Source organism: Erithacus rubecula, assembly GCF_903797595.1.
Source record: "Erithacus rubecula genome assembly, chromosome: 4".
Classification (NCBI taxonomy): Eukaryota; Metazoa; Chordata; class Aves; order Passeriformes; family Muscicapidae; genus Erithacus; species Erithacus rubecula.
The window spans coordinates 14,566,309-14,580,880 of NC_136686.1; the positions used below are offsets into that span (position 1 = coordinate 14,566,309).

Consider the following 14,572-nt stretch of genomic DNA (forward strand, 5'->3'; position numbering starts at 1 on the left):
GTACTTTGCTGACTGCACTGGGCTTAGGGTCCCCAGTAGTTGTATCTGCACTGCTGCTGGTTGCTAGGAAAACTCAAGAGGCACAAGCAAGAAGAATTAGGAAATAGAAAATAATTTGTTTATTGTTGCAAGCAAGAAAAGGAGGTGGGTGACAGGGTGAATGGCATGCTATCAGAGAACAGCAGTCTCCAGATATTGCTTTGTTAATCTTGATTTCCAAACTTATCCTCCCTGGCTGGGATTTAAATGGGGGAAAATACCCAACAGTTAAAATAGTGAGGTGTATAGGGTGTTTTGGATTTGGTTTCACTTTCTTTTTAACTAGCATGCTATTTATCCATCCCTGATTCTGGGGGTGTGACTCATTCCAGGATTTCAGCATGGGCCATATTTTTGCACAGGGATGAAAAGAAGACAAAGCAATACTACATATAAGTGACAGGAGCTTCACACCATCCCTTCTCTGCAGCCAGAGACTTCCCATGCATTTTTCACCAAATGCTTTCATGATGTTCATACCTGCTAGACAGACAAGTCTAGCTCTGCATGATTAGGACAAGGACCACTGATATGGCCTCACCAATTTGAGCATAAGCACTGTGATGCCTGAGAAAGGAAAAATACCAGAGTGTGTAGAATAGTGGAGGCAGTTTTCAAATGTGAGTTCACAACAGCAGCTATTTATTTTGACTGTTAGGCCTACGAAGCTGCTCTGAACAACCTTTAGCACACCTCCAGAAATCTGAATCTGTGTATGCTTAGTTTGATGAAGCTCAGATTTAAGGTAACTAAGAATTGTGTCCTCAAGTTTAAAATTGAATCTTTGTTTAAGGTCTTGGAGTATTAGTCCAAGTAACCATTTCTAAAAATTTCTTCTAGCTTTAATATGGTGTTTAGTACCTTAGTAATTACTTAAAATCTCACTGGTCACTTGCAGCAGGTGTGTCTGAGATTTTTAACTGATAACTAGAACAGTTTCAGCAAATAATAATCTATGGACTGTTCATCACTAGTTTTGAGCAGATTGAAATACCATACCCGATGATGCATCTGGGATTGATACTAATACACAAATGGATGAAAATGGTTGCTAAACTTGCCACTGGATCCTAACTCCTCACTAAGGTTTAGTGCATGCAGTTTTAGTGCCTAACTCACTCTGATGGTGTTTTCATCTGTGTTAAGCTTAAAAGAAAGCATGAGGATTTTGCATTTCAGCCTTTCAGCCACTATAGTCTGAAGTACTGCATGTGTATGAAAGGTTATCTCCACTTAAACCATCAACAATAGGTACATAAAATTGAGATATCTTCCAGTGTTGGGTAACCTCATCAGCTTTCACAAACCTTACCCTATTCTCAGAAAACCATGTAAGAAACTGGCAATTGATTTTTTTGTCTGGAAAAATAAAGCCTTCCTAGAAGATATCCAGTAACTGTATGTGCAATGTGCTGCCTTGTGTTTGAGCTGTTTCATGAAATAGTAATACAGGTTTCCTGTTCTGGCATTTCATAAACTGTAAATTGACAGAGCCAAACCTTCACATGCATAAACACTCTGTGAGATATTAGCCAGTGAGGACTTATTGTCTAAACACCAGATACAAAGTTTACCAGAGTCACTAACTAGCAGTTAAATGACTAATGTTGGCTGGAATCAGCTGAACTTTGATAGGCCTTGAAAAAGATCCAGCTAGTTCTACAACTGGTGGAAAATAATTCTGACTCAAGCAAATATGCTTTGGTGTTTATAAAGAATCTCTGAATATCAGGCAGGCTGTGTGAGTGGAAAAGGCCACACCCCATCCAGGAGAGCCCAGGAACCAAGATGCCATTCTGCAAATACATTTCTCTCATGCTTTTTGTTTCTTCACTTTTGCTCTGTTTTGTTGCATGTTCTGAGAAGATTTTTGTCTCTGTTCAGTCATAATTCCTACACCCAGTGATCTGCTCGTGCTGCTGCTAAATGGTAGATATGGAAAATAATAGCAGTGATAGATCAAAGAATTAGTCCAAAACTTAAAAATATCAGTGGAAGCAGCCTCTCCTCATCTGTGAATCTTTTGCATCTCTTCCAAAGTCAAGAATTTTCTAGTCAGAAGTTAAAATTAGGGTAAAAAACAATTCCTATTACCAATGTGAAAATAATCTATTCTTATGACTCCGAACTGCAGTCTTAAACTCTACTAGAGACATTCACCAAGAAAAATGGTTGCAACATTTTTCCTGTGAAGAAAATTACCACAGGAGATCAGGAGATAATTTGTTATGCAACAACCCTTTGTTAGTAGCTAACATAATTTTTAAAATATTTGATTACACAACCATGAAGAATTTACTTGGTACAGGAAATATAGTCTGGGAAAATCATACTGGATGGTTGCACTGAGTCCTTTGGCTCTAAAGTCAATGATTCTGTGTGAATCTACAGTTTTTAAACGCTTTCATTGTTCCTAATAATAATTTGAAATCATTCTATGGAAGTGCAGGATTGTCCCACATACACACACTCATATTGTTTCCAGATGCTGATATTTATTCACATTTTGTAGTTTGGAGTTTACCTTTATTTTTTTATTCATACCATTTTTTCTTTGTTATATATGGTGTTGAAAACATACCATATCTGATAATATGTGACATGTTCTGAGTGCTAAAGTGTATTAATTTCTTAATGTTAGATTATTAACATAAAGTTAGAGCAAAATCAGTAGTGTAGGAAAAATACCTTAGATATCTGATATATCCCCAAATTCTGCTTGTACATGGGTGGTTGAATCTTCAATAAACAATCCATCATTTTTTTCTGTTCACCTAATAAATTTTTTAAAATAAATAAATAAATAAAAATTGAGAGACAGCTTTGGACTACCTGTGAAGGTGGTTCAGTATACTGGAATTCTGTAGTTCTCACTACATTGAGAAAATTAATCCATAGCATTAGAGGCAAACAAATAATATCAAATGGATTGTTTAATCAACCATGAGGCTTCTGTTTTTTTCAAGTGCTCATAAGTTTTGCATACATTTCTGAGGTTTGTTACTATCAAAACATACTGCATGCTTTACAAAAAGGAAAACACTTTTCCTGGAATTGCTGACAAGCACTTCTAATATTGAGTATCCTAACATTTTCTAGGCAAGAAATCTACTGCCAGTGATCCAACAATTTCTGCATGTGAATTTTTACTAAGTTCCTATAATACTTTTAGAAATTATCACCTGCTTTGGAAACTTCCTCTAATGCTGTTGCCTAAAAAATTTGGCAAGTGACTGTCAGAAGAATTTTTTTTTTCTATAGGTATCCTGTGAAGTCTGTTAGAGTAACTAGTTGTAGAAAACTATGCAATTGGAAAAAAAATTAAAGCTATGAATTTAGAGGAACACTATTTCCATTTCCAACAATGGTAATCTCTTGGGGATCTTAGCCATCAAATTGTCATGTACTTGTAGCCTCTTGAATTATCTCATGTAGACAGATGGAATTTGAATATTATTTAGTTCCCCAACACCAGGCATTTCATTGCTGCAGTTTGCTCATTTGTGAAGTGGAATGTAAAAGCAGACATAGTCTTCATGTGATGTCCGTGGTGCATGATTTCTGTTTCCAAAGCAATTGCAATATAATAACTAGTATCACTGGGGAGTACAGAAGTGCTTATATTTTTTTTTAATTTGTTTTTAAAAAGTAACATTTGTCTCAGTTCATCTATATCAAACACTTGCCAGAGTAGGAAATAACACAAGTAATTTTGCTGGCCGCTGGTCTCTCTTATAGAAATAGATTCTTCTGATTTCCTCATCAAACAAGAACGAAGCCCACACCTGAATTTCATCCAGAGCATAATCTTTGCTTTCCTTACTCCATACCTCCTTTTTTGTAAGTGGGAAAAGCTTTAGACCTTTCCCTGAGCAATTATGGTAGAGGGCTGACAGAGGTGTCTTTTGTAGCCCAACCTTGAGGCCTCATTTTAAGGATTTTCCTGTTTCTTAGTGCTCAAAGAGCAGCAGTATGAGGAAATGTTTTATCACCAGCAGTGCAGTGGGCTAAGCACTGCAGGTGCCCACCTTCATCAGAATGCACTTATCAATGTTTCTGGAAATGCACCTGAAAGCTTTAACAGAACGTTAAACAGGTGTGAAAGACTAAGAGCTTGTCAGTGTAGGAACATTTATTATCTCTGCAATGGGAACAGCTTCTCCTAAGCCAAGAACTGCTGACATTTGTCATTTCTGCCCTGTGTTAGAAGGGATCCATGTGACTGCTGCTGCTGCTGAGCAAGTGAGAGAACACTCTGGATCAGTCTTTAGAGGAAACATTTTGGAGACCTTAAATTATGTTTGGAACTGCTTTAGGTCTGGTTTATAACTAGAAGAGATGATGGAGAAAGTGTGGGATTTTGTCCTGTTACTAAAGGCAGGGAAGGTTTCTATTATTATTATTTAATGTTTCTTTTAATTTAAAACAACAAATTATTTGAATATTTTGATTTTCTAGGGGCAAACTGCTACTTTCAATCTACCCTAAAAGAAATAAATATTAGGTAAATGAAGGGCATGGCTTCCTGAAGGGATTTTAGTATCTCTGCATCCAGGCAGTGTTGTGGCAGCAGGTGCATGACTTGTCTGACCTGCTGAGCCCTGAGATCTCTCTAAGTTTCTCACTGCCAAGTCTCTTTGCAAACATTGCACTGCAGCTTCAGAAAAGCGGCTTTCTATGGGAGGCCATATACATTTTGGTTCATTCTCCTGTCACAGTTAGTTCACAGAAGCACCTCTGTTCTCAACTGTTTCCAGGCAGGAATGGGCTTCCTTGCTTCCTGGCAAGATGTAAAAAACCCCCAGTGCACAAGACAGACAGTTCTGTACAGAGAGAGCAGCACAAGGAGCACACGCTTCCAGGTGGCTTCCAGGGCACTAGTGAGGGCATTCTGCAGTCTCAGGGTGTCCTCCTTCTGCCACCAGGGCTGCAACCTGCAGCAGAGCTTGCCCAGAGCATTCAGGGTGACAGGTTCAGACAAGCATTAGCCTCTCCACAAGCAGAAGACACAGTTATTATAGGGCAACAGGCTCTGTGCTTCCATACTGTCTTCCACAGAGGCAAGAACAAACACACACTTAATTGATTCATTTCCCAGGGCAGCAGCTCAATCAGGAACTGGTGCTGGGACGAAGGAAAGAGCTGGGTTTGATATGCAAAGAATAACAGAAGACGAAAATAAATATTAGAGGAGGGGACAAGGTTTCCAAAGGAAAATCCCCTTGAGAGGCGGTAGAATTAGCTCTCCAGTTTGAGCCTCACACAACTTTTAATAATTTCTGTGATAGCAAGGGTACCATGGGATTCTAAATGCACAAATGAGAAAACAGACTGGTAGATTTCTATTCTGTTCTTTACTATCACCCTTTTAACTCTTGATATAGCTAATTTTCTCCGGCAACATGTTTTCTTTCTCTTTCCATCCAACTCCCAACATTCATTGTTATATTTTATCCCTGATTCTTGAAGCTTAATGTCAGTAATTTTTATAGGAAAGCAGAAATACATCTAATATGTTTCTAAAAACAGAGAAAGATAAATCTGTGCTATGGGTGAATTATCTTCCTGCAATATTTGAGTAATCCAAGGGTCTAGCTCTGCCAATGCTTTTTTTTTTTAAATTTGCATAATATTTAGAAGAAGATTTTTACATGTTGCTCAAGGAAAGAGCCAAAAGTCCAGAAAAGCAAATGCCTGAATACCTTCCTAGCTAACTAGAAAATTACTATTATTATTTATTACAGTGGCTTGCTCAAAATACAGCAGGAATACTGAGAATGAAATTTGCAAATAATTTGTTTAGAAATCAAGTACAAATTGAATTCACACTGTCATTAGTATTTTTGTTATGATACTCTTACAAGCAGTCTTTAAAACCTAATTCCAATTACAATTAATAGGAATGTAGTTCCAGATATTAAAATTGAGATTAAGAACTGAAATTGTTACTTTGGATTATGATAATCTGAATGATAAATAAAGTACCAACAAGTAATTTTTTGAGGGAATCTAATTTCTACTATTAATTAGGGAGATACTTGTTATTTTAACCATGGAAATTAATGACAGACTAGTAACAATAAAAGCATGCAAATTTTCCAGTTCCAGTAGCATTTACATAGTTCATTGTAAGAATACATAGCAAATTGCTGTTTTAAGATTAAAACTTGAAAAACTAGTGGAAAAGAAGAAGAAACACACATCAGTGGAAAAATGGTTTAAAGTTCACTTGTGACTCAGAAATTACACCTTTTTTCACATATCAAGTCCTCATAAGCTTTTTACCCTTGCTATCACAGGAAATCAGTTAAGATGCTGGCATAGAGGATGGAGACAATGAAAGCTATTAAACTATAGTATTAAAGCTATTAAAGTATAGACAATAAACAGTTTTCCTGTTCAGTTTTAGAGTTGGTATGTAAGTAGAAACCACCCTGAACATGGAAGGATCTATAGCCACCTTTTCCACTGAACTTGTGGAGGTTCCTAGTTAAAAGTTGTCTCTTTTAGTTAATTTAGTGGAAACAACTGTGAAAATTAATTGGAGTAAGTGGCAGCAAAGCTTTTCCAGCAACAGCAGTTTAAAAACCTCAAACAGTTTAATTGATGCTCCCCTCTAAGTTCTCCAAACCTCCCCTCACATCCTTTCCCTTTTAGCCATATTGTGAGTGGGGAGCACAGCCTCTGTAGAAATGCTGCAATTTTTACAGGCATATGTGTGAAAATGAGAGCACCGGTGTCCATTGGGTATGATAACAAAGAGAGAGAATAGAATAAGGAACTTGTTATTTCTGACTGTGCCAACTCCTGGACTAATTTCCCAAGAGCCCACAAAGCAGAGAATGTGGACAGATCCTAATGGATCCATCCTAATGGAAGGAATGGAAAATTATTATTAGCACATCCTTTCACATGGTTACTAATGTGGCATGAGAATTATGCTCTTTTAAAAAATCTGCATTCTGTATCTCAAAATCCACAAAGTTCATCAGAATAACTGATGTGAGACCATTGTTTTCTGTGTTTTATTTTGTTCTAGACCCACCATACCAGAAAATTGATGGGATAGAGGTAAAATGGTAGCTATGAAAGTAACTGAAGCTGGTAGAGTGCTGGCTACTGTTTCAGGTCCTTAATGCTGTGTGATGGCTGGTGGATACAGAAGGGAAATAAGGGAAAGACAGATATGAGGTGTCTCCAAATGCTTCCATTTGCATAAGTATAGTTGTGCCAAATGCTGGTTTTTCTGTACCTGTTAGTGGAAGCCAGGGGGAGGCAATCATATATCTAGCTGTTAATTGAAACTCATGTTTAGTTCAAGAAGAAAAACTCAAAATGGGTCTATGAAAGAGATGAAGTGTCATGGGAGTTATCTAAGTCATATGCAATTCTCAGAAAATATGTGATACACATAAGGCAATCTTAGGATTATTTTAAAATGTGCACAAATGTAAACCCCTGGATTGTGTCTTGTGAATAGTGTTTTGTTTGAGGCACTGTAATGCAAATCTGACTGTTGTGGGCAGTCTGTGCCTTGGTTTCTTGTACTGAAGGGTTCCACTGTCAGATTACTTGTGTCAATTTTATTATGTAGTGTATCATAAAGTGAGAAAAACATTAATTTTCCATAGAAATTAGATTCTAAATTAAATTGAATCCTATATTTAAATCTCACCTAAAATTGGTAACGTTTAAGAATCCAGGGAATTTTAAAATGTTACTCATGATCATCAATGTGATTAACAAAAACCGCCATGAGAAGTTTAAAAACAAAACAAAACAAAGTGTTATTATGTTTATATTCTATGTCTGAATCTGTGTTTTCAGCTCCAAACTTATGATTCTCTAGTGCTCAAATTAGCAATTTATGCATTATTGCATTTTATGCAATACCCAGTTTCTTGTACTATAATATACAGGAATACTATAACTTTAATCATAATTCTTCAAAAGAACATTTAGAACTGCACACATTCACACTCCTCTATGAAGAAACATCACCAGTCTCGGCAGGTACTCAGAGCAGAAACTGATTTTCTTTGCTCCTCAAAAATGTACTATAGAGTAACCATGGAGTGAGTTTGGAAAGCATTTTGAGCAATGCTTCTTTTAAAGTATTTAAGCTGTAGTACATAGTCCTGTCTGTATTCTTATTTATCAGCTGAGCTCACACAAGCTCTACCCAATTTATTTTACAAAAGAAATAATAGAACACTCAAGTTCATACTCCCATCTTCAAAAATTACTTTTTTTGAAGCCATCTCTCTGAAGAAGAAAAAATTAGATCTTTTTACAAGCTACCTGTGGTATTTCAAGATCCAACCTATCTTCATCAGCTTTTTCAACATAGATCTTTGGTAACTTTGAAGCACTGAAACTCAGGGAACTCTATTTTCTTTTCAGATAAAAGAGTGAGATATATTTGATATATGGATATGAGAAACAACCATAAGACTCTAAACTCAGAGAGTAATCCCAGTAAGAGAAACTCTGCTTGAAAAAGTGTTCAGACATGTCAGAACTGTAAAATATAAGACATCACTTGCTGCTGTAACAAATGAGTAGAAATAATTATTATTCATTTGTTCAATTTTTATTTGTTTTATGAAATAGAAAATTGAGGTTGGTAAGTTACTTTGTGGCACAAAATTCTGTACCTTTTGTAGCAAAGAAAGGGAGAGGTCAAATAGGTGTATTTGTCCTGTGTGAACTGAATGAGCTCAATTATTTTGAAATTCTGAGAAATCTGAAATTCTGGCAAGCATGAAATTTGCACACAGTGCATGTTCACATGCTTATCAAACTAGTAATTTTCAAAACAAAATTGACTGAACATGTGAATTGACCAACCCACACATAAGTCAATATTTTATTACCACTACAACAGAGACGATAAAGCTATTCCAAAACTGCATTCTTCAATCTAGTCTGCAATGCAGGGGGAAAAAACAATAACAAAACAAAATACAAAAAAAAAACATACCCCGAAGCATGTGATTAAGTCCATCTTTACCCAAGAAAGATGTGAAATATTTGTTTCAATTTAGACAGAGTAATAGCCTGAAGGAAGTCAATAGAACTGTTCACATAAGCAACTGAAGAATGTGAACAAGAATACAGTCTTGCTGTATAACTGTAAACAATATATCTTTCATCTACACAGCAATCATTATTTCAATATGTTTCACTTAAAAGTATATTCTGCTTGCCTTCTAATACTAGAACAGCTGTACAGTAAATCCAGCAGCTCTCAAACGAATTTGTAGTCTCAGGGTAACTGTAGGTTTGATGTATAAAATATTGAAGCTGAGATGTTACAAATAAGCTTTTTAGTATCAGTCAAAAAAAAAAGCCCTTAGAGATCACATGAGATGTTTGAGACTGGTTGCCTTACAGAGTAGCTTCCTTTACAAGCCCCTTACAAACTCATATCCTAAGTTCTTAATATGCAGTTTTTTGGGTGGTAGGGAGGTAGCAAAGGTGTATTTAAAATTTAGAACAAGAACAATTTAGAACATAATGAACATCTCAAAACCTAAACTTTTGAAGTTTTAGGATAATTTTGTAACTGAGAAAAGGAAAGGAAAAAATAAGAGCTGGTAGAAACTCTCTTCCTTAGGTTACCTGTCTCAAGTATATTAGCATCTAAACTGTATGGCAACATCCTATTGCATGAGTAATTAGCACAGTGTCTCAATATAGAACCTGTCTCTGTGAGGATTATTAACATTCATCTGGACTCTATCCATCCTTCTAAATATGTTATCCTCCAAAATGTTGCTGTTGAGCCAGCTACTCCTTTTCTTCTGAAAAAAAGCAACATTCCAAAGCACATTAAGAGCAGTAAAGAGAGCAACTTTTACAAGCATATTCTTCTTTTTGAAGCCCTTAAGACAGGATTAGCTTTTTATACACATACCTGTGCAGAAATTATTCTCCTACATAAATTCCAGTGTCTAAAGGGCATGTAAATGTGAATGATATAAATATTCCTAAATATTTCATCAGATTTCTTTCTATTAAGGATGATGGAGTATGAGCTTTTTCAAGAGCAGAACCTGACATTCTACCTTCAGCACCTTTTCGTTTGTGTCGATTCAACACAAAAAGACCAGAAATCCAGAAAGTTTTGTCTCTCATTTTTTTTTATTTCTCAGTAGAGTTATTGAAGATCTTGTCCCTAAAATATTATTTTGTTGTTACTCCTCCTGTACTTTATGAGAGTATTTTTTTGGAAATTTCTTCTGACCTGTTCAGTAGCATCTGAGGCTGCAAAAGAAGCCTCTTTCCTTGTTAAAAAAGATCTTACAGTTTCATGTGATCTGAACTGAATTTTGGTAGTATTATCAGGTTTTTAATAATTGCTTTTCTTTTTCAGGAAAGCATAGATTTGGGTGAGATCATGTTTTCCCTTTGCTATTTGCCTACTGCTGGGAGAATGACTTTGACAGTCATCAAATGTCGGAATCTCAAAGCAATGGATATAACTGGTGCATCAGGTGAATCTACTTTTAAACAAAGCAGAGTCTTCAGGAAGAGACAAATAAGAACTCATTGGGTTTTGTGTGTCTAACATGACTGTGGGATGGAAGTAGCAGAAGAATGGATACAGGTCCTGTTTAGATGGACTGGCAGCCAGTGTGTCTGTTCGGAATGCCTGTACCTTTCTATCTTGGTTTGATTTGGATTTGCTAATTTTAATATATTCTATTTCTTTTAGAGATAGGATTTAGGAGCAAAGACAAGGCAGGCCTAAAACTTCAAAGCGTATATAGAAGGGATTTATTAATAACACACACAAAAAAATAAGAAATTTGGAATAAGATTTCCAGATCATTCCTTCCTCCCCCCCAACACATCTTCTATATTTCTTAACAATAACATACAGAGAACAATTCAGTCAGTTTTCCACTTAAATAATAATTTCAGTTCACTTTAGAGAGAAAAGTCCCGTTTTTTTGGTTTAGGCATAGGGGGTGTCTTCACTTTCACAATTTGCATCCATCCGGGGAAAACTTGCAAATTGTAGAAATTCCTCCCATCTTCACAGTTTTTCCAGAGCTGTGTTATGGGTTATGCCACACACATGGGCACACATGGTGTATTACTTTAAAGGGCAAGCTGTTCAAAGACAAAAAATTCTCTTAATCGCTTTTTCCTTCAAACACCTCTGTCCATTTTTCCAGTCTCCAGGAAAGAGAGCCCCATTCCCTCAGGGCAAAGGATCTTTTTCCTCCAGCTCTTCAACCACCCCCCCCCCCCCCACCCCCATCGGAAAACCGTAGTTTTCCACAGTTTAAAGGAATTTTAGTGTAGTCCAGTCCCCTCATAGCCCACACAAAAAGGTTTTTCAGCCACTTATCAGTAACATCTCTTCAGACTCTTCCCATTTGGAAACTTCCAAAGCTTTCATTTCACTGTCTTCAGTATACTCCCTGCTTTATTTCTCTTATTCAGAGGAGCTCAGGATATCTGCAGTCTTATCCGGGCATTGGAAGGGCTAAACTTGCACCCAGAATGTGAAGGAGCTGGGCCAGGCCATGCTGGAAAACATGCCAGGGCTTTTCAGCCTGCATGGGCTGTGTGGAAAAGGAGATGAAACTGCAGAGCCCAGCTGCACTTCCCTGCAGCAGAGCCCTGGCTGAGCAGTGGCCACCCTGGGCAGGGACCAGGACCCCAGCAATGGTTTCCCTTTCTCCTGGCCACCAGGGCTCCCAGCCGAGAGCAGGGGCAGGGGGCCTCAGTGGGATCCCCCACCCCTGCCCGGCCAGGCCACATGGCGAGGTGGGACACCGGGCCAGGGCGGGGCCAGTTGTTACCTCCTTCTTCAATAGAAGTGCAAAGAGGAAGATTAAATTTATCGGTGTAATTTATGAAAGAGAAATAAGTTTTTATTTGGTTACTCAGGCTGTCAGTTATTAAATCAGCCCTCCGATTGGTCCCCGCAGCCCACAGAGGAAGCTCCACAGGGGAAACAGCCTTCCTCTGTTTCCGTGCCCCGTGCTCCTCCTCTCAGACCCCCCACCCCAAGCAAAACCAGCACACTTTCCTTTGCATTCACAGCTTGATGAAAGCAGTGTTTTCCAGGGTCACTCAAATCTTTGCAATCTTTTACCTTATCAGTATAACATTCCTACCACAGATATTGCTCTTACGTGACACATCTGAATGGCTTTGAGTCCTAATGCATGAACTGATTATCTTTACTTAGATCCATATGTCAAAGTGTCGCTGATGTGCGAGGGACGGAGACTGAAAAAGCGGAAAACAACCACAAAGAAGAACACCCTGAATCCTGTTTATAATGAGGCTATCATCTTTGATATCCCTCCAGAGAACGTGGACCAAGTCAGCCTCTCCATTGCAGTGATGGACTATGACAGGTAAGCACAGTTCACTTTCTGACCATTGAGACAATTCCTGATCAGTGCAGGTGACTGCTTTCTGCCTCCTTGAGCTTACAGGCAGCTTCAGTGTCATAAAAGATAAAGCCATGGGGCCCTTTCCTGAAGAGGTTTAAAGCTTCCACACTTTTTATAGCACATGGCATTTTATCTGTGTCATAAATAACTGAGATGAGGAAGAAATATGGCTCAGTTTTCTTTAAGGCCACTAACCCTGACATATATTCCTGTCCGTTTTTGGAGGCTGGACTATGTACAAACTTTATCAATCAGGAATATCTTCTAGCTTAAAAAAGTCCCTTACACTTCTAATTTATATTTAAATAACAGGTATCTGAAATTACAGAAAATTTTAACCACTAAAAAGGAATTAAATACTAATTACATCATTGAATTAAGTAATAATTAATTCTTCAGTTGATTCAGAAAAATAACCTTTCAACATGTAACTTTCAATACGTAACCTTTGGGTTCAGCTCTCACTGATAACATGTCTAAGGTTAATTATCTATGGCTCCAATGAGAATTGACAGGAAGACACTCCTGCTTAGAGTGGCTCAAGAATTGTAGGTTGATCGAGACCGTGACTGACAGAATTCTGCCCAAGCCAAGTCTGCTTCATTCAAGACCTATTAGTAACGAGCTCTTGAGATTGCAGAGCAAATAAACAGTGAAACTCCAATTTAGTAGCATCACCCTTCAGATTGTTTTCCCTTGCCATTGGATTTCTGGTTGTTCTCCAAGTTCTGCCAGGAATACTTCCTCAGTCAGATATGAGTGGCACCATGGTGCCATTAGCAGGGAGGGAGCACAGCAGCTTGCACACGTTCAGTGCTCCTCAGCTCCTTCTTTCCCAGCCCCTTCTAAGGGGAAATTGGAAAGCATTATTCTAAGGTACATAGAGTCAAGGTACAGAACATTATTTTCTGGTGCTCCTCAACCAGTTTATGGCACTGTGAGGAGCACGAAGTATTAAGATATTGCCTATTACAGCTATGATTCTTACCTTTCACATTTGTGACTGAACTTCCAAGGATCACAACAGCTAGAGCTGAGAAATAGTTTATGAAATTATATCTGAAGCATTTGCAGCAGGAAATGTATTCCCCATAATTTTTCTTCACCTTCCTCTCCCACAAAATTAAAGCATGTTTTCCTTCAGATAAATTTGTGTATTATGATCCTTTTCTGTCCTTGTGTCTTTTGGGTTGTAACCCAATGTTTTCCTTGCTATTTTTATAGCTGCTAGAAGCACTCTGCTAGTGGCTGGAGATTTTTGATGTTACCACTACAGAATTTAATAATATTACACTACACCATTAAAACTAATATCTGTAATAAATGATGTGAAAACTTTGTTCACGAATTCTGTGCCACACTAAACCAGTAAACAGAAATGTATATCAGATTATATTAAAACTATTTTTTATTAAAAATATTTTTTTTTCTCTCTACAATTCTCAGAGTAGGGCACAATGAGGTCATTGGAGTATGCCGGACAGGAATTGATGCTGAAGGCCTTGGAAGAGATCACTGGAATGAAATGTTGGCTTATCCACGTAAACCAATAACTCACTGGCACCCATTAGTAGAGGTAAGGAATGGCAAAATTGTCTTCTTGATATTGAATGTTCTTGTCCCCCACATTTATGGGCTTCTGAGAATCATGAAATTCAGTGCAGCACCTATAGGTCAGGTAGAAGATCATTAGCACAGCCTAAATCTAGTTGCATGGGTTTCTCTCTAACTTAAAAGGGCCTTTTCAACAGTTTCCATTATGTGCTGATGACACTGTAAGATTAAGTTTAGACATTTAAAATTTCCAGAGATTATGATAAAGAACTTACAACTACTTAGAAGAGATCATTTGCAAAAATTTCAAAAGCAATCATTTCCTATTCAAAAATCTTTAGCATAAGCTGCTGTTGCTAAAACATTAATCTGAAACTGGCCTGCAAATTAGGCTTAATTGTGGCAACATACCAGCAGTTCCCTCCAGAGTTATTCAACAGACACTTTAATCTTTTTCAAATGTATGGGTGATTGTATCTACAAGTGACTGGGCTTGGACTCCCTCTGCGATCTGCTGAACATTGTTAGTGCTCTGTACACAAAATCCTCACAGCTCT

General features: G+C 37.5%; 1 protein-coding gene and 1 pseudogene across 3 annotated transcripts in view; both read left to right on the forward strand.

The window, feature by feature from the left end:
* LOC306800781 (ankyrin repeat domain-containing protein 26-like) overlaps window positions 1-14,572 on the forward strand; it is a 397,491-nt pseudogene that overhangs the window by 109,581 nt on the left and 273,338 nt on the right. The gene's annotated exons all lie outside the window — the stretch shown is intronic.
* The window catches only part of SYT10 (synaptotagmin 10), a 36,600-nt gene that overhangs the window by 19,393 nt on the left and 2,635 nt on the right, over window positions 1-14,572 (forward strand). For both annotated transcript variants that reach the window (XM_079303444.1, XM_079303445.1), the window contains exons 4-6: window positions 10,418-10,538; window positions 12,251-12,422; window positions 13,908-14,037. In XM_079303444.1, coding sequence (XP_079159570.1) covers window positions 10,418-10,538; window positions 12,251-12,422; window positions 13,908-14,037 — 423 coding nt within the window. The remainder of the gene's footprint in view (window positions 1-10,417; window positions 10,539-12,250; window positions 12,423-13,907; window positions 14,038-14,572) is intronic.